Genomic DNA, 19,906 nt, shown 5'->3' with positions numbered 1-19,906 from the left:
AGATTTTTTTTCAGCACCTAAATCCCACGGCAACACTGTCAAAATTACTAATACTCACCTCACAAAAAGCTTTCACAAATACTCGAAGTTTAGAAAAGGTAATGACTAGAAGTATATATTTACTAACTCTATTTATTGAATTATAAGGAATAAGTAGAATTTAATCAGAGGACTGGCGTTAGCAAAAACCCCAAACAAGTTTAATATCAATAGCCATGCTTTTAAAATAAGTTGCAGAAAATTCTTTTGCTTACACTACTCTCTCTATTCATGCTTCGAACAAACTATAGTTCTCACAGCAAGTATCTGAAACCACTTTTTCATGCATCATCTCACTAGAAGAGTATGTTCCCAGATCGTACAGCTGCAGTTAAAACCTCTGTTACAGGTTGGAATAGGGCAAGAAAAGATATGTTAATTAAAATACAATCTCACAGCCTTACACCTGCTAAAACAGAAGGGGTAGAGGACAAGTTACATACGCTTCTTCCACAGAGTTCCTGGAATTAAGTCAGAATACTAGTTGCATTCTAGTATGCTACTCTGCAGCAAACATTATTTTCACCAGCTTCCTGTCTAGCTTTGTACTTTGAGGAAGAATCCAAGAACATAATGGCAACTACAAGCTTTCTCAGTTTTCAGTTTGCTCAAATCCAAGAGATTACTTTTCAGAACCTGTTTATACTCTGCCATAAAACAGTGAAAGGGTCAAGAGAAGACATCTGTAGCACAAAAAGCTAATTACAGTGACAATAAGTATAAAATTTTTCCCCAAATTTAATACCTTCCAATCGCTCAGGCGGCAAGACTTCACGCGAAGTACCTTGACTGCGATTTGAATGCTCAGTGACATTCTGATCTTGCTCTCCATACATTGAGTTGGATTCTTTCAAACTAACACAAGTTGTCTGAGGCTCTACAACTTGTGTGGCAACGTCCCTAAAAAGATATTGAAAATCAGTGAGCTACACAGACCAACATGAGTATACAACATCTCTCTATAGAAAGATTTGATAAATTCTCCAACTCCCTCGTTTCAGTCAGCTGTTTCCAAGAGCAGAGATTCTATAGACCTGTCATTTTACTATAAAGGAAAAAATATCAAGATTACAAGGACTTGAGTTTCACAATCTAAACTGTGAAACAAATAGTTAAATTTCATGCAATATATGCCTCTCTACCTGTTTGTTCTTCTCTTTCGTTTCTGTAAAAAGGGTCTACTCTGAGCAAGTTCCATGATCCATTTGAAAGCCAAATCTTAGAGAAGATTTTCCCAAGTCCACAGTATCAGCAAACTTTTTGTAATATTAAATTAAGGACTAAATTATAAAGAACATGACTTACTGAAATTACATGTAGTTAAGTAACAGCTTTTTTAATTCTGCAGGAATGTTATTCTTCACTTCTGCTTCTACAGAACTTCCACACAGGCAGATAAGCTAATTATGTCATATGTTAAAATTTCCACATTGAGTGAACTGAACCATACTTTTGCTTCAACATTTTAGATAAATAAATGAAACTAACTCTGAAAGTCTAACATGCAACTATTCCATGTTCTGTGGTGTTTGGGTTTTTTTACTTCAGTACAATCAAGACACTGACTCCCTCTCAAATCTTATATTCTTTGTTTTTATAGGGGCATACTGCCTAGATTGCAATTTTATCCGTGAGAAAGACACACATTGCAGTTTCCATCACAACAACAGGAACAAATTTGACCTTAGTTAGAATAACCTATGCAACACCTTCCAACGCTTCCACCGCTTAGTAACACTCCCTCAATTGTATCACTGACATTAGTTACTTCCTACAAAACAGCAATCATTGAGGCTACAAGGAAGGTAAATTTAATAGAAATTGATGCTCCTTTCTGTATGCAAACTGCACAATACTTATTCAGAGCAGATTTAAATCAGTGCAAGATATTATTTAAACACATGACGCGAACCAGAAAGATCAGCTTAATTCCAGATTTGTAAAGTAAACTAGGTAAATACAGGCCAGATTCAAATAAGTCAATTAATTATTCATGCTTAGGAAATTTTTCATTAGTGTGACAGCAAAACAGAATCTCACAGTTTAGAAAACATCACTTCTAAATACTCACTCCTGTCATGTACCTGAAGCCCAATTAGTCAATCAAACAGCAGAAAGCTGCTAAGGCTAAGTGGCAGCACTGCACAGGATGATTCCACGTGGCCTGCCACTATCCCTCTTTTAGTAGGAAAAGCTGCCCCGTCTGTCAAACACTGTAAGCTAACAGGCTAATGCACAGCTGAGCTCTCTAGTTATAGTCATCAAAAGGCATCTGAAGTAGTCCATAACTAGCTTATAGTACATATAAATTACATTCTACACACTGGTACCTGCACTTCAGAACAGAATTAGATTTTAATTATCTACTTACATGTCATCAGGAAAGCAGAGAGCAAGTCCCTGCATTGGTTCAGGACCTGACTGACTACTGTGAGAAGATCCTGATGGAGATGAATGCTTTCCATCTAAATAGGATGCACAGTTATCAGAAAGCCTGTAAATTTGGGGAGGAAAAACACACATCAGAATCAGAATCATTCTAATATGCGCTGTGCCTGTTTTCCAAAGAATGGTATTTTAAAAAAAAATCATACTGATGTCCACTTATCTCCTGTAAGTTAAGTTATTCTAATATTTTAGCATTTCCTAGCTAATCTGCATTTACAGGTGCACATATGTACCCCAAATGATCTCCTCCAGCCTTCTGCAGTTCTTTAGAAAAATACTACATCATAATTGTAATGGTTAGTGGTACCCTTTTGGAACCACCTTTTGGTTGTGGAAAGACAGAGTATTAAAGTCTGCTCTTACTTCTTCTTTAGTCACAGGACAGCAGTTAAGTGAGAAAGGCTTCTAATTTTACTCTTTGCTCTACTGCTTGCTGAGCAAAACATTATAAATTGTGTTAAATTAATTATTCATGCTTAGGAATTTCATTCTTATCCATAACTCTAGTTCTTACGTTACCCTTTCTAAAATGAGTCAGATTCAGGTAAGTTCAATGAACAGTTAACAGAGTCAAGAGAACACATATGTAAAAAATATATTATTCTCTACATTACTTCAAACTTGACTATATTAAGAAGAGTTGACTTAAAAGAAACTTGATTGTTATCAGTCTAAAAATGAAATTACTCTTTTAAAGGGTAATTTCAATAAATTTTAACTACTTTATTAGGCATTAGTTTGATGCAGATTTTTCACTGGTAATACAGACAAACCAACATTTCCCAATTACTGTGCGACTGATTAGTAAATAGTTTTATCAGCTACCAAATAATCCGTAAAAAGATTTTTTTTCCTTTAAAAAGCTAAACGTTTCAAATGGCTCAAACGGATTTTACCCTGCTGAGTGGCATTTACCAGCAGTCTCACCTGTTGTCACACTCCTTTTGGCTCCTGGCAACAGTGGAGGCCGCCACAGGTAATCCCGGGTTTGAGGCGACAGTGACATTCTCAAAGGCGACACTCGCGCTGCTGTTCAAGGAATAGCCCAAGAAGCTCGGGAGCGTCTCGTCGGCGATATTCCTGAAGTCTTCCATCATTCTGCACAGGCTGCTCAGAACAGCAGCACTCGGCCTGGCCACACCATCAGCCCCGGCCCGGCAGCATCTGCAGCGGGAGCAACACGGACACAGAGTTACACAAGCCAACACGCTTTACTCACACCTCACAGCCGATGTTCTTTGGTAATCGCCCCGCTTCATCCACAAACGTGCTTAGGAATCATTCCCGACCCTCTCCCGCCAAGACTTTGTTTTATAGCTTTCCTGGGCTGCCAGAAAAGAGCAGCGCTCCCGCGAGCTGCAGAAAGCCGGCGCCGCGACATGTGCCAGCCTATATTTAGGCTGCAAAGCCGCCCGGACCGAGGCAGGCAGAGCCTTCCTGCTTCCCTGGCCCCGGCAGGGAGCACCTAAGGCGACACAACCCCCGTGTGTCCCCCCGGGGCCGCCGCTCGGCCCGGGAGCGGTGGGAGGGCTCCGGCTGCTCACCGGCAAACGCGCCGCCGCGCAGGCCGGAGCTGGGAGCCGGCGACCCCCTTATACCCGAAACAGGAAGGGGTTGGTGGGCTCTGCCCTCCCAAGGGTCCCCCCGCCGCCGCTCTCCCCGAAGGAGCGGGAGCGCCCGCGGACGGACCGACCGCCAAAACCCGGGCCCCGCCCCGCTCCGCGCCGCCGCCGCAGCGCCCCCGCAGGCCGGGCGGGCACCGCCACCCGCTCACCGGGCGCGACGCGGGAACCACCGCGGGACCGGGACCGGCCCCCTGCCAGCGCCAGGGGCGCGTGCGCACCTCCCGCACCTTCCTGGTCCCGCTCTCCCTCCCTCCCGCCCGGCCAATGGGAGAGCCCCGAACAGCGCCCGCGATTGGCCGGTGACGGGACACGGCCGCGGGGGAGCAGCTTGGGGGAGGGACGGCGGAGATGCTGATTGGGCGGAGGGCGCGCGGCACCGCCCAGCCCCGCCCCCCCCGGCCGCGTTCTGGCGTCCGTTAGGCGGGAAGCGGGAAGGGCGGGATGTTTCCCGGCATAATGGACGCTGGGGGGGGTTTTGGGAGTGAGATAATGACATCGGTTTGGTTTGTTTCCGGTATTTGCTTTCAGGCCGGCCAGGCTTGGATCCCGGTACCGGCGAGTAGCTCGGGGTCTTCCATGGAAAAGGCCGCTGAGCATCCCACCCGGGATGTCTGAGTAGGACCAGCCCAGCTGGCCCGGCTGTCTCGCCCAGGGCACAGCCGCCCAAAACGGAAAAAAAAAAAAGCTTCAGTCGGATTAATTTGTATTACTTTTGTTTCTTTATAAGACAGACGTTGTTTATGTTCCTCACTGTTTATATGTCCCGTTTTTGCCACGTGAATCACTTAGATGAAGCTGATCAACAGAATCGTTAGGGTTGGAAGGGACCTCTGGAGATCATCTGGTCCAACCCCCCTAACAAGGCAGGGTCACCTGGAGCAGGAACGCGTCCAGGTGGGTTTTGAATGTCTCCAGAGAGGGAGACTCCATGACCTCCCTGGGCAGCCTGTTCCAGTGCTCTGCCACCCTCAACGTAAACAAGTTATTTCTCCCGTTGAGGTGGAACCTGTTGTGGTTCAGTTTATATACAGTACATGGAAAACTTCATTTCCATCTTGAAGTGTAAATATAATGGGATTTTTAAGCAGAGGATGAGAAGGCAGGAGGTGCCTTCCAAAGTGTGTATGTGTGTGTGTGACAACAACAAATCTACATAAAATTCAGTGTTATCCAGGACATTTTTACAGTGCACTTCTACAGCTGCATTCCTGATATGGAGAGGGCAAAAACCACACATTCAACATCATCAGAAGTTCATACTGTGTTCAAATACATTCAAAACAAAACCAAACAACAAAAGCAAAACCACCACATGAAAAGAAAAACACCCCAAAGCCTAAAGGCTACTACAAGACCCAAAAACTTCTAGTCCTAGAAGTTCAAGCTGAGATGTGGTCCAAGCATATCTGGTGCTCTTTCTGTGATCTAGAAAGAGTATAAGGGATAATGTGTATCTTCTTTCAGAAGAAAAGGGACAGAAGCCTTACAAAGTGCTGTATACATTTAAAATATCGCAACTACCTGCTGTAATCATCCCTTCCTAAGCCCTTCTATTATCGCCTTCCCTTCTAGGGGTTCTGCTGCTTATGCCCAAGGGCCCAGATACTGCACAAAAGCACAGTTCAAAGTTTTGAGTCAAGGAGGCAACACAGACGAATAAAGAGGGAAGCATGAGTTTGAGGAAGAGGAGGTGGACAGCCAAAGACAGGGACTGAAGGGCCCAGGTTTGGAGAGAGGTCAGTACAAAATAGCAGGCTGGGGGAAAGGCAGGGATGAGCCACAAAAACAGCACCTGAGTTCATTTGTTGAGGTCAAAGTACTTGGGCAGTATATCCTAACATGACTTGTGTGCACTGCAACTGTAATAGCATGTTTCCATTAGTAAGAATTATGAATGGAACTAGGATATCTGACCATATGTGCTCATCACAGAGGAAAATAATGTGACCATGCTGACTAAACTGTAAACAAATGCACTAGAAGCTGCAAAAATGCGCAAAAGCTGCAAAAAAATTGTCATTTATTACTATCACTGGATATTCTGTGATCTTTTAAAGGGTTAAGACAGAAATTCTGCAAGTGGCTTAAACCTTCAAAAGTACATTCTGCTGCTGGCATACCCAGAAACACTTTGTTCCTAACAGTTGTTAGGAATGAATCCCAGTATAATAGTTTTGATAGGTTTGTTGTTTTTCTTTTTAATTATTCATTCTCTCCCAGAGGAATAGTTACTTCCCACCCCCCATTTAAACTTTATTTTCTAATCGTGTAGCATTTCTGTTGTTTACGAAGTATGGCACAGTTTTATAAGTGTTAACTTTTTCTGGTAAAAAGGTATAGAACTTTTTTCTTCCACAGTTCTGTTCCTGCTGGCTGGAAAGTATCAGCAGCCTCCCTTCACACACCGTCAGCAACCACCCCTCAACACCAGTGTACCTCGTGGTTTTTTAGTAAATTGAGACTAGGCTCCTCAGAGAAAAATAAGGAAACAGATGTGGTGCATCTGAACAAATAAAGTTTTCAGAATACAAGTAAAACTCACAGGAACTTGCTGTCACTTTGGAAGGATGCAGGCTGCCCTCTCCATTACCTTATATTAGTGCTCTACTCCAGGAAATATCATAAACCCATTCTGAAGCACATTGAAATACACTATTACACTTTGGATTTCTGCTGCACAGAAGCCTCCTTTTTCCTTCCTCCCCCGAGATCTGCCAAACAAGCTTAGCAATTATATCCTGTACAGTAATGCTACTCCCTAGAACTACCACATTCTTTTTGTCCAGAGTTACCCTCCCACCTGTCTTGCACCAACGTCTGAGTCAATGCCAACATGCAGGTACACAGCAACAATGTCCCTGTTTTGGAACACATCTTTTAAGTCAGCACTCCTTCTTCAAAAAGTCCTAAGTGATTAATTCAGTCACTGAAAAAGAATTATGAGATAATGTGAAACCCAACAGCTCTAGCAGTCTCCACAAACCTTCAGCACGTCCATTAGAAAAGTTGGAGCACATTCTGTGGCAGACACATGTAATATGCAGCTGCACATCTGGAATGGCACATGACAGCACAAAAGCAGAGCTAGGAGAATGGACACCTGAATCCAAAACCCTCCTTCATCAGGAACATATAAAAAAAAAAAAGCCTATTACAAGGAAAACTGTACAAATACAGATCTTTCAGAACAAGTTTATTAGTCAAACACAATTATAAAATTTAAATATTTATACAGCAAGATGGAAAATTCTAAAGTAAAACCAAACGCGCCAAATTATTTAGCTGCAGTATACACAGGAATGGTTTTGTTTCTTTTATGAGCTGATCCAGTATCAACTTTTCTCAACAATTTCTTGAATGCACATTTAATTTTGAGAATGTGTTTCACATGTCAGTGCAGTATACAAAAAGAAAAAATTAAAGCCGTACTGAACTGATTTCATAAAAGAAAAAAAAAAAGAAAAAAAAAAGAAAAAAGGACAGGCACATTGAAGGCAGCCACTCCATAAATAGCTCATGGCTAATACTGTTTGTATGTGTTGCCATAGTTCAAAGGGTACAAATTAAAATGTTCCTTTGATACACAAGTAACAGGTTCTAAATCTTGTTGTTTGTTCTGCAAAACATGCACGAATTTCCCAAATTTTTGAAAATCTTCTGTACAAGAGAAAGAATACAAAGGCAGCCAGAAATGGAAGCATTCACAAACACCAGAATAAGGCCCTTCAGAGTTTATTTAAAGTAACATGTTAAACCCCTTCATTCTCAGGTAATAGATTAAGAGGCCGAGATACACATCGTCTGCGAGGGTGAGGATACTGGAGGTTGGCAGTGTCAGCATCGCAAGATTGCTCTATCAGAGGAGGAGGAGGAAGGAGCTGGGCATGACTGGACCATCTCGATCCAGCCCGTGGGGAATCCAGAGGGGGAAAGAAATACCTGAAACAATTAAGAAAGGAACAAAACACCAAAACAAAAAACCAAACCAAAACAAAAAAACAAAACAAGAAAAAAAGAGAAAGGTAGTAAATACAAGGAGAACCAAAGGGGAGAAAAGACATGCTGGAAAAAAAAAAAGGCTTTAGTATATCCATGCCAAAACCAATAGAACATAATAGCAGAAATCAAGGCTTGTAATTCAAAACAAGACAAATCTGGAAATTGTTCTTTAAAGCAAAATAATACAGTCTGTTCCACTGAAATTCATAGAAAAGAATACCATAGTCATAGTTCTAGTATACATTTTTACAAAAGAATGGATTGCTTTGGAAATGAAAAAGATGGTGTGGTACAGCTATTAACAGGTTTTCTTTCTCCCAGAATTTGTGTGATTTGTTAACAGCCTTCAGTAACGCTTCATTTGTGACACAAAATATACATTAAATATTATCAAAGTACATTTTCTGCATATGCATCTAATTCAGAGTAACTTCACAGCATTTCTAGAATAGACGTAAAAACACCATTGTTTTTACATTAATACACATTTATAGAGAATAACTATTTTCAGTGAAATACAGCCTTTGTATGTATTTACATATTGCTGCAGAATCCTCAGAGTAAATTTAAGATTCCTGGTGAGCGCAAGATTCGGAATTATGCCACTTCACGTCATTTTGCTGCTGTTTTTATTAGAACTTACCCGTAACACTTGTGCATTTTAGCATAATTATATTAGATACCTACAGATGTTTTCTCTCTTGTTTACAGTTCTGTGGACTGACAGAAAGGAACAGCTCTTAAACTAATTAATGAAATTAAGGGACAATTCACAACAAGCTGCATTTTGGTTTCCACCTTTATATGGCTAAAGTGTTTGCATTTTTTAAGGATACTATGTTTAGAGAATTTTAGGTACTCCATGGAACTATTATCACAGGAATGTACAAATACATATCAGAAAAAGTACTTCTCTTATGATGACAAAAGTATGACAGTACTCATAAAACATTTATTTGAAGTCATACTAAAGGATATAAATGAAGCAATACCCAAACTACTGATAGCTACCATCTGTACAATTGTCAAAACAGTTTTCTTATTCCTTTTAAACTAACAGTTTCATATATTACAAAGCAGTTACAACCTTGTAATGTTTAGGAATCTTAATCAAATGCTGAACGCTATGAAATGCAAAACAAATTGGTTCTCAAAACAATTTTAATGGAAGTTATTATAATGGTCATTTCCCTCCTCCCATCCCAATCAAGGACAAAAATTCTCATTTTTAATCATGAACTAGTCTTTTAATTTGACAAGCTTTCATATAATACGTTCTGATGAAAGTTTTGGGGTTTGGGTGGGTTGTTTATGGGGTTTTTTCCAAACAAGAAGCCTCTCCAAATATTTTTCTATCAGGAGTTCCAATAGTATCAAACTGTGCAGGCTAGTACAAAAAAGTGTACACAACGTGTTTTAAAAAGGCTTTTTGAACAGCATTTAGTAGTTAGCAGGCTGCTGGTGTCTTGGGAGAGGTCAAACGGCGTTGGGGAGGGGAAAAAGGAGTTCGTTTTCCATTCCTGTGTGCATGCAACAAGCAGCAAAACACCAAAGTTACTCCAGTTAGCTTGGTATCAGCTCTGCTTTCTGTTAAAAAGGACATAATACAAATGGAGAATGGAAATTGTATCATAAATCTAGACACGCAATTACATCAACATAACAATATAGCCCTACTGATTTATTTCACAACAATCTACATCACCTGTTCTGAAACTTAATTTTGAGTACAAATCCAGTGCGGTGATCGTGCGTTTACAAACTTTTTCAGATCTGCATATTCTTTAGCTGGTTTAAGTGTTTAAATGTATAGACACTGAAACAGCATGTACAGTCACAGACAAAATAAATTATGTGTAAGATACCTATTCAATGTCAATACATCAATCTTTATCAGCGTCTTAACACTAATACAGAAGTTAACAACTGTGCTCACGCAATTCAAGGCAGTGTTAATACAGAGAAAAACGTGGAGTTAAGGCATATATTTTTTATAGTAAGGCTCAATCCTAGGACAAGACACCATATGTTTGGGAATTCCACAGCCAATGGCATAATTTTGGAATTAACGTTTTGTTACAAATTGGAGGCAAAAATAATTTATTAAAAAACAAAACAAAAAGCCCTCCAAAATGCAAAGCAATCGAGGGAGTCTAAAAATAATGCTAGAAGTTCCAGATTCACAATGGCTTACTACCAACTTCAGGGACAGGAGAACCACCACCAAAGGGGTGGGGTAGGGAAGGACAGCCTTGCTGGCAGCACGCTTTAGATAAGGAGATTGTGAAACCACACCCTATGCAAAACAAGTATAAAATAGCCTGTAGTTCCCCACAGGAGCCCAAACAAAGAGTTACACAGCTCTGAATATACTATTCCCAAGATAGGGCTGTATTTCAGCATTTTTTTGCTACACTGTAAGTAGAACATGGAACCAGATGACCAATATGATTCTGATGCCCTTTTTTGTGGGACCATTACCACCCCTTGCTGTCCCATTTATCTTGTGAGGAAAATGTGAAAGCCCTCCTCTGCTCAACACAGCTAGGGATCTGGAAGCCAGAACTGGCGTTCAGGATTGATTGCTGAAAGGGAAGGAGAGGCGAGGGAATGATGACACAGTGCTGCTCTCCAAAAGCAAACTTTACTGATCAGCACTTTAAACCGAAAGAAAGCCACATGAGTAGCTGCACATGGATGGAAATGGAAGATATGCCAAGGCAATAGAAAAAAAATAAAGGTGGCCACAAAACTTGGAAACTGCAGCTACAGAATTTGGCCACATCTAGTCCTTACATAAGATTTACAGTCCTGTAAAGCTGATTGTACAGACTCCGCCATGCAGAGGAGGGGCTCAGTGTATTTCTACATTTCGGTGTGCACAAATTTAAATGTTTCTTTTTCAGAAGAGGCAGTTAAATTTACCTACTAAACAGCAATTATTACAGAATAAAAACCTAACAGAGATTAAAACAAATTATCTGCAATACAAATGCCATATAAGGAAGATTAAAAAAACCCACAAAATTGATGCTACACCTGCAAAAAGCAAGTAAACTAACACTAGTATTTGACTGTTGAAACCATACATTATGAAGTAGCTTTTCCTCCTTCCCTTCTGCTACATTACCCCAGTGAAAAACAGAGTTTGTTGCCAGTATTTTTGCTTCACTTTTAAACATGAATCTAAAGCAAAAGGGCAGTTATACAGCAATTATGATGAAGCTTCTTCTTTGAAACTATTTCAGAAATGCTGTTTTTAATAATGTGAAAAGACTAGAAGTGAAAATAGTTGTTTACATTGCTTATTTACACATTCTGATTCAGTGCAGCTTACGGTTTTGTTCATTTTCCCCTTAACAATGGCACAGCAAGACACCACCAAAAAGCAAAATCAGAAAAGCCTGCAGAAGTATTGCACTTTGAAAAAATGTAAAACAAACATGAAAGCTAAGTGAAATTAAGAAGATTCAGAGAAGAGACCATTTACTGAAACTCAGTCTCCCTACTAATTAACCTACCTGCTGGCAGATGATCCATTTAGTGAATTCTGTAGACTTGTATTGGCTGAACCTAGAGAGGCATTAAAAATTCCCTGCTGAGAACTACCATTCACCGGACTCCCATTACCTTTCAGAATACCAGTACACTTCCAGTTGTCCATGTAATTAGCTGCAAATATAGATATATAAAAACTGTTAGTTTCTCTTCTGAAGCTCAGCATTCCCTACAAATATGTTTCAACTACCATACACCTGGTGTGAATCAGAATGGAACTTCAATGCCAAAATATAAATTCCAAATAGCTGAGGATCTGGCCCTTTAGCTGTCTGACACTTTTTGCCTATCCACAGCTTAAAACTCAGTTTCCACTACTAAAATTCTGAGAAACAAATGCGAATGTATAAGGAAACTAGCAGTGGTGTGGTTTTTTTTGGTTTTGTGTTTTTGCTGTTGCTTTTGGAAATGTAAACTGAAAAAAAAGCCAGTTTGCCTGAACATTGTGACATTTTCTGGGTTTAGCATCAGAAAAAGACAGTAATGCAGTACATATGTTACTTCGTAAAATTAAAATTTTATATAGCTCTAGTCTGGTGAAACAATTTCAGGGTACAGGAACAACTACTTGCAACAGCCTAAATCATGCAAGTGTTCCAGCACAGAAAGTTATTTCTTTTTCTGAAATGTAAACACAAATATAAAAAAATTCACAAATCTAAAATGAACTTTCCCTCCAAAATTATGTTTTGAGTAAAATTTCTCCAGTATATCCAGCATACTACAAAGTTAATATAATATATGTCAACCTTACCCTTCCAGAGCCTAACACAGCCATCATCACCAGAGGAGGCAAGCACTGTGCCTGTAATATTCCAGCTCACTCGCCACACCTGGGAGTTGTGATTATCAAACTGTGCCACAATATGAATTTCAAATTTTGTTAATCCTCCCGATGAAGTCAATTCTTTCCTGTTTAAGAGAAAAGTGATAGTTCTGCACACACCTGTTCAAAGGTCTGGGTTTGAACATGATGACAGAAAGCGAGGATACATCTTTCAAGCAGTTTATACAACTGTTACTAGATGAGGAGTGCTAAGAGGGTATTTAGACAAAAATTACAGACTTGCTCACAACCTTGTCATCTTAAAAATCAGGCTGCTAAAAAAAATCCTGCGTACATTAAGTTACTACTGTTCCTTCATAGATACTACTAAACTACTAAAATAAAACCATAATATCACATCTTCCTCTTAAGCTCACCTTAGAGGTTTTAGCGTGAAAATTCGTACATCTTTGGTTGCTACAGCCAAGATATGGAAGGATCTTCCCAGATTTGGAGCAAATGCAATATCATGTACAGGATCTGTGACTGTCATCAAAGCTTCTGCTTTTGCATATTTTCTGTACAGCATAGGAAAATAACTTTTAATGCCATCAAAACTGCCAGTGATGCAGGTTATATAAACCAGACACAGGGGAACAAGGAAAAAGTGTTAAGTATACATAAGACTTGCAAAAACAAAAGTATTTTCTTAAAATAAATTGTAAGTAATAATTTCAAGCTGATTTCTTCAGAAATGGAATACATCAGATACAGTAACCACTAAAACCAGTATGCTAAATCATACAACAAAGGAAGGACTCCAGTACAAAGAACATTTTGTCCACAGTTGGAAAAGAGAAATAAAAAGATTCTTCCATTCACAAATCTAAAGGGAATTTGCATCTCAGCAACTTACTACATTTTCTGTTGTAAGCAGGCGGCTACCTGCCTCCTCTGCTGTATGATAAACACGTATCCCATTTTTTTATTTACCATCAGGTAAGTTATAGCAACTTGTCTTTATTGTTAATGCATGGAGAGCATTGTCTGAAGGCAGGCATAAATCCACAAAACACCCCGGCTCTTTTCCCACACCAATCACTCTGAATCAAACACAATTTCTCTGTTATTTAACTGAAGTGATGGTGCACACACTTCCTGGCCTTTTCTGGTTCTGTGAACTCTTGACTGTGTGAACTTTCACAGAACATTAGAAATTCACAGGACTTTCTGTTATTATAATCATGCCTTTAAAATCATTTTAAGGTGTCTTTGAACAAAACAGTGCCTCATGCAACACAATTCAAATCTCAACTTTGTCCTCTTAAATCCACATGCAAAATTAAGAATATAAATTAGGAGACAGCGAAACAATTCTTCCTTTAAAATTCTGGTAAGAACAGTGGCATTTCTTCAGCTGCATGGAATAAAATTATCAATATCTTCCTCTTTTTTCCCATCCAATGGCTCATAGACAAAATTAAGCTATTATCATTTACTACTTCACATCTAGTGACAGAAATAAAAGACCATATATTATAAACTACTTTATGATCCAACAAATGCTACACATTGTCATTTAGCATACCTGGTATTTTCGTTATATTCATAAATTTGAACCTTTGCCAATATATTTGGACTGTTGTCATCACTTCCTACAGCTATCATTGGAGAATGTGCTCGAGAGCTAAAACACAAAAACAAATACTGTTAAATTCACAAATGATTCCACAGAAAGTTCACCAAGCAGTTTTTAAATTTAAAACACTATAAAAAACCCCCAAAACAATAACAAAAAAATATGACAAGGGAAAACATCACAAGGAAAGAAGTTAAGCGCTATTCATAGTTACCAGTATCTCCACTCTGATGTTTTAAAAGCCCACTTTATACATTCACTATGGTGAAATGATTAGGAAACATTATTTGGAACATTATCAAGATGATGTTCCCAGAGAGTAAGGTTGATTTCATATATTCATGGTGCAGTCTAGTATTTGCCACAAGTTTCATGGCAGAATCTGCACTCTTTGCAGTGCTTTTAATGACTGATTAGTGTTATTTTGTTCAGGTTTTGGAAGACAGCTTACACAAGCTAAATGTATATGAACTATAGTTTTTAAATCAACTTTTAACCCTATTCCACGCACTAAAGTGAAAACCTGTATGTACTCTGAACCTCCAGCACAGACTACTACTAATGAATAGAAGAATAACTGGATCACCAGGACACAACACTATGTCTACAGGGGAAGCAATTAAGTGCTTCTGGACAAACAGAATCCAAAGTAGTTCAGCCTTGAATTGTTTTTCCCCTCCTGTTATTGCTGGGGGAGGATATGAGACGGGAAGCAAAGGAGAACCTCTGCATGCAAGTGTTCTTTTGGATAGGGACCACCCCACTGGACTCCCCTCTGATTCTGTCCAGTTCAAGAAGGTTAAGTACATCATTGAGCCCCTGAGGACAGAACTAAAAGAACAACTCTTGGGCTTCATATTTGTGCTAGCAAGACTCTTGTGGCTCCTTTTACTCTGCTGCACTGGCAAGGGTTCATGTGCTTCTTGGAGTTTTCAGAATTATTATCTATTGCAACACCATTCTAAATGAAAGAAGAAAAACACAGGAATTGTTCCTTTACACTTTCTTTTATCAAAACCCCAGTAAAGTTTTATGGGATAAATAAAAAGCACTCTGTAGCTTTTTAGGTTGCTACTTGTTGAAAATAATTAAACTGGGAATATTTCCTCACAGAGCACAGGAGGATTTTTTGTAACACTTCTCTGGCTCTCCCAAACTTGCTTTATTAAAAGAAATTTCAGCAGAAAGTTTCAGATGTACCCAAATCTTCTCCACAGGATTTATTCCACAAAAATTCAGAACTCATTCCTCTGCTTAAGCAGTTATAAAGCAAAACCTATAGTTTTCATAACATACCTTGAAGGATTCCAAGAAATACAACTGCAGCTTAGCTTACATGAAATTTCATGCTGCAGTGACCACTGACTGAGATTCATCACATCTGGAGCTTCATAAATCCTTACAACTCCATCTGCTGAACAGGTTGCTAACATAAGACCCATATGCTTGGGAGCAAACTTCACATCTGTAACAGATGTCCTACTGTCCACTAGAGTGGTCCTCTTGACCTGCAAAGAAAAGGCAGAGATTCTTCAGAGAAATGCTAGAAATTTCCATCAAAAATTTATTCCCTAAGGAAAGCTAAACAAAGTCTGACAACATCATTTCATAGGATCACTAACATCTTCCATCAAAAACTTCTAAAAAAAAAATCTTTGTTCACCAACAAATTGGAGAAATGACAGATCATCATTACAGTGATGCAAATTCAAGCATCAAGAGATACCTCACTGTGATATCAAACTTCTGATATCAAAAAGAATTGTTTAGATTATGCTCTTCAGGATAAGAAAAAAGCATCACCATGTAACATAAGCACAAAACAAAAAAGTACTGGCCAGAGGCAGTTTCAAACTATCCTCTTCATTCATACTGGTGACAACATTAACTGCCCTGTCTAAGGACACCACTTTCTAAATTCAGCACTGTTGAAGTTTATCATGAAGCATTTTCTCACTGAAGCACCGAAATAAGAGCTTCTGATAAGGGAACAGGTAAATGCAGCAGGCATTGGATAGGATGAACAGCTAAAGAGGAAAAAATTGTAAACATTTCTTTTTCAAGTAATTTCCTCTCCTGCCAAGAGAGCCTGCTGAGCCTGGTTTGAGCAGAAAACCATGATCACAACTGCACACAGAAGTGAACTTCCATAATCCACTGGGTGCCAACAGTCTTGACAATCCAGCTTCTTACAACATGTATTTTAACATTAGAAAACTTTAGTAGAAAGTAGAAAACTTCAGGTATTTTAGCAACTTAAAATAAAACATTAGAGGCAGGAATAGTACTACACATAAAGCATAGCTGGAAAATAGTCTGTTTAGATCTAAAATTCCCATGATGAAATGCTATCCTGAAAATCTACTTCTGAGCAAAATTTTTTATTTCCCAAAAGAACCCTGATCTATTGTTTGAAAGACGAAAAAGACCAGCATGAGACAGTTTTGAATGAGCTCTTGTTTAAGAACTTAAATTCTACTGTAGATGGAAATTCAGGTTTGCAAGTTGTTTGCCAGGGAACACCTTATTATGAAACACCAATAACAGTGACAGTGAGTGGCCTGAATGTTGCCATTTAGCTGTTTTCCCCAAATGTTGTAAAAATACTTACTTTATATTGGAGTATTGCCACAAATGAACAAAACATAGGCAAAATCAGGAACACTTTATATTAACAGAAAAAAACTCAAGTCTCACCCAGTGACTCTGTCCTCGGAGTTTATCATTTGACTCTCCCACAATTTCTTCCCATACAGCTGCTGTTCTATCAAAAGAGCAGGAAACCAAGACCTGCCCAAATTCAGGATGTGCCCATGTCACACGCCACACAGATCCACTGTGGGTCTGCAAGAGAACAACAAAACTTAAGCATTAGTCCAACAGACTAAATATTTTTATGAGCTTCTGCAGAAGGGAATTCCTATTCCTTTGAAAGCTCTGTTCTTTTATACCAAGTTACACAGCAGCTGTTGCATTTCAACTACCACTGTAAGGTTTGGTTGCTATTAATAAGTGTTTAAAAGGCAATTATTACAAGTGTTTTCCAAAACATTATTTATTACTACTTTAAGTTCCAAACTAAGATTCTGCCTTGACGCAAAAAGTTGTGCTTTGTTTTCGGTCAATTTTCAGCCATTATCATGCTTAGTTCTAGCTTGCCTATACTTTTCAAAAGCATATGTAGAGCATTGCTTATCTTCTTTTTAATATGAAGCTCCTCTTTCTACCTCTTCAACCTTCTTTTCTTAGAGAAGGGGAATTCAAATGCTTCACTTGCATTTCCATTTACAGGTATGAATGCATTGTGGTCCTAATAAATACAAATTTAAGGACAATTCAGAAGCTGAATGCACTAATTATCCAGATGAAGCAGAGTCTCTATATGAGTTCTCAGAAAGGTTTTGGAGGAAAAAAACCCAGAGGTTAGATGCTGTAACATTTAACAGCCAGACCTCTTCCTTTTTATTTTTTCCCTTTTTTTTTTAAGTCTTACTATATGCAAAAAGGAGAATATTCAATTAAAAACAAAGGTACTGTTTTTCAACTCCCTAAACCAGTTACTGTTATGTTTACTGATACCAAAGTCTGACAACATAACTAAGTACAGAAGATTGCATGTTAGCCTCTGCTTTAAATGAGAGGCATTACAGATGTTTTATAAAAGCAGAGAAAAAGTATTTCATGTAAAACATACAGAATCTACAAAAAACCAAAATTATTTCTACTATATAAGTCAGCAGAAATGAAGCATGTTTCTTCAAAAACAAAGGATAAATTATGGTTATGTCTGTGTAACTTTTATAAATACAAACCTTCCAGCTGGCAGTGCAATGCCAATCCCCATTTTCACTTTTGTCCCAGACCTATTGAGAAATCAAAACACAATCATACAATTTGCAAATAAAGCTTACTAAATAGTACCTTAAAAACACAGCCATACATATATATATATACACATCAAAAAATATAAATAAGAATATACATGCATACCACTAGACGTTTTCATCTGGAAAACTGTACTTGGCTCAGTACACAACTGCACTTCACTCACCCTTGAAAATATCCCTACTACAGGTCAGGAGAAGAGGCATCACCTGCAAAATCCACTATTGTATGACACCTATCTTTAAAAAAAGTAATTTACATGGAAGAGAAATTATTGCCATTCCCATACTTCATTCACTGTTCCAAAAGTACACTACTCAGTTTCGCTCTAGAGCCTTGACTGTCCTCTGGTGCTCAGCTCTGGCTGCAAAACCCTAATGCAGCACCCAGCACCCATCCCAAAGACAGAGCAGGACAGCAAAAAGAAATCAAGGTAGTGGGAGAACAGATTTGTTTCTCTTTCTAATATTTCTGCCTTGATTTATAACCACGTGCTGAACCTTCCCCTCTCTTGATTTCCCATACATCTTCATCACGTTTATGACTTTTTTATTGAAAAATTATGAAGGAAGTCATGAACATAAACAAATGAAAGACACCTCTAGAAGTCTGCCATCCACTCCTGTTTGACACTCGTTCACTTTAAAGCTGTACTGGAGCCCAACTCTGTAACTTTTCCCCAACTCCTATTCCACAGGGCCCACATAATGAGAACAAGAGCCACGCCACATACAAGTGCTGTAAAACTCTGGATAGAGTAAAACTTCTGAAGACCATCTCATAAAGGATTCAGTTATGACTGGAAAGTAACATTACAATGCTGAAGAACATAGTCACTGCACTCTACCTACCTCTTGGCATCCTTCTTAACAATATCCTTTTTAGGCTGCAAGTTCTAGGTAGTCAGTCCAAACCAAAGACTTACATGGTTTTGGCTTACTTTGGGGGGGGACTATTTTGTTGTTGTGGTTGGTTATTTGCTTTTTAAGCTGTGCTGATGGAGAAGGGGCTGCTCGCTTGTTTTTAAGTATGATCTAAATGTGACACAGCTTTCTACGGAAAAAAAAGCCCACATTTTCTCAACCATCCACCCGATCTAACGAAAAACATGACTGCTCTTTAATTACATTTCTTAGTAAGAAATATCCACGTAACCGCGTAACCCCTGTAACTCCTGAATTTTTGTCTGTCTTCTCGCTATGCACAGAAAAGGGAAAAGGCAGTCAACTTTTCGTTTAAACAAACATAAACGGTTACTTTATTTCCTCTAAAGGAATTAAGATATGCAAAAAATTTTACAGTTTCCTTCATCTGCCAGAGCACACGTGAGCACTTCAACTTCAGCCTTTTGCTTACTGGCACTTAATTATGAAATAACATCTTCTTCCCTTAATAAATACAGATTATCGGCGCTACACTATGAAGCAGTAGTTTCTTCCCTTAATGTTAATAAATACAGATCTTCAGTTGAATCAACAGAACAAGCGCCACGGCCGCAGCCACAAGAGCTCGGGAATGTTTTCCTAGGTGGAGCCGTGGGTGGGAAGCGGCGTTCCCGTGTTTACAGGCGTTCGCGCACACAAACACACAAACACACGTGCCCGTATGTGCGGGTGCCTCCCGCCTCCTCAGCCTCCTGGACCCACAGCCCGTCACCGTCCCGGTGCCCCCCGCGGGACGAGCCCCCGGCAGCCCCTCGGCCCCGCCGGCTCCCCGGTAGGCCGTGCACCGCTGGTGCCGCGGCACCCCCGTCGCCGGCACAAGGCCCGGCGGGTCCCGCTGACCTTGACGCTCTGGTCGCTGGAGCAGGTGGCCATGCGGCGGCCGTGGAAGTCGAAGGACACATCGTGGATGAGGTCGCGGTGATCGGCCGCGATGCTGCGCGCCACGAACATCCCGGCGCGGCCGCCACGCGGGGCGGAGGGCGGGGACACGCCCGCGCGCGCA

At 39.7% G+C, this 19,906-nt stretch overlaps 2 protein-coding genes across 3 annotated transcripts in view; both read right to left on the bottom strand.

Moving 5' to 3' along the window:
• Positions 1-4,307, bottom strand: part of CEP192 (centrosomal protein 192) — a 61,412-nt gene extending 57,105 nt beyond the window's left edge. Inside the window, exons 1-4 of the mRNA XM_027650815.1 lie at positions 4,262-4,307; positions 3,415-3,651; positions 2,411-2,533; positions 785-939 (exon numbers count right to left, since the gene is read on the bottom strand). Of these exons, the coding sequence (XP_027506616.1) occupies positions 785-939; positions 2,411-2,533; positions 3,415-3,584 (448 nt within the window). The 5' untranslated portion in view covers positions 3,585-3,651; positions 4,262-4,307. The remainder of the gene's footprint in view (positions 1-784; positions 940-2,410; positions 2,534-3,414; positions 3,652-4,261) is intronic.
• A 2,977-nt stretch (positions 4,308-7,284) lies between these two features.
• On the bottom strand, positions 7,285-19,887 carry SEH1L (SEH1 like nucleoporin). 2 transcript variants are annotated; one of them, XM_027650816.1, is made up of 9 exons: positions 19,744-19,887; positions 17,887-17,937; positions 16,772-16,918; positions 15,371-15,582; positions 14,024-14,122; positions 12,873-13,013; positions 12,424-12,581; positions 11,633-11,783; positions 7,285-8,051 (listed from the first exon to the last, which is right to left on the bottom strand). In XM_027650816.1, exons 1-9 carry the CDS (start codon positions 19,852-19,854, stop codon positions 7,862-7,864), a joined length of 1,260 nt encoding a protein of 419 aa, XP_027506617.1. In that variant the 5' UTR covers positions 19,855-19,887; the 3' UTR covers positions 7,285-7,861. The 2 variants fall into 2 exon arrangements, with proteins under 2 accessions (XP_027506617.1, XP_027506619.1); XM_027650818.1 differs by having other exon boundaries at positions 7,805-9,698.
• Between the last annotated feature and the right edge of the window lie 19 nt (positions 19,888-19,906).

This window comes from Corapipo altera, unplaced genomic scaffold (genome assembly GCF_003945725.1).
Source record: "Corapipo altera isolate COAL_440 unplaced genomic scaffold, ASM394572v1 24, whole genome shotgun sequence".
Taxonomy (NCBI): Eukaryota; Metazoa; Chordata; class Aves; order Passeriformes; family Pipridae; genus Corapipo; species Corapipo altera.
Note: the sequence above shows the minus strand (reverse complement) of the source record. Positions and strands in the feature narration are given on the sequence as shown.

Bases quoted from the DNA above. Each gene is read 5' to 3' on its own strand.
- SEH1L (XM_027650816.1), bottom strand. From the start codon at position 19,854: ATGTTCGTGGCGCGCAGCATCGCGGCCGATCACCGCGACCTCATCCAC. The intron at 16,919-17,886 runs GTTTGTATTTAT...GTTCTCTTGCAG, and splicing joins ATTGCACTGCCAGCTGGAAG to ACCCACAGTGGATCTGTGTG. The intron at 13,014-14,023 runs GTATGCTAAATG...TATGCTGTACAG, and splicing joins GAATATAACGAAAATACCAG to AAAATATGCAAAAGCAGAAG.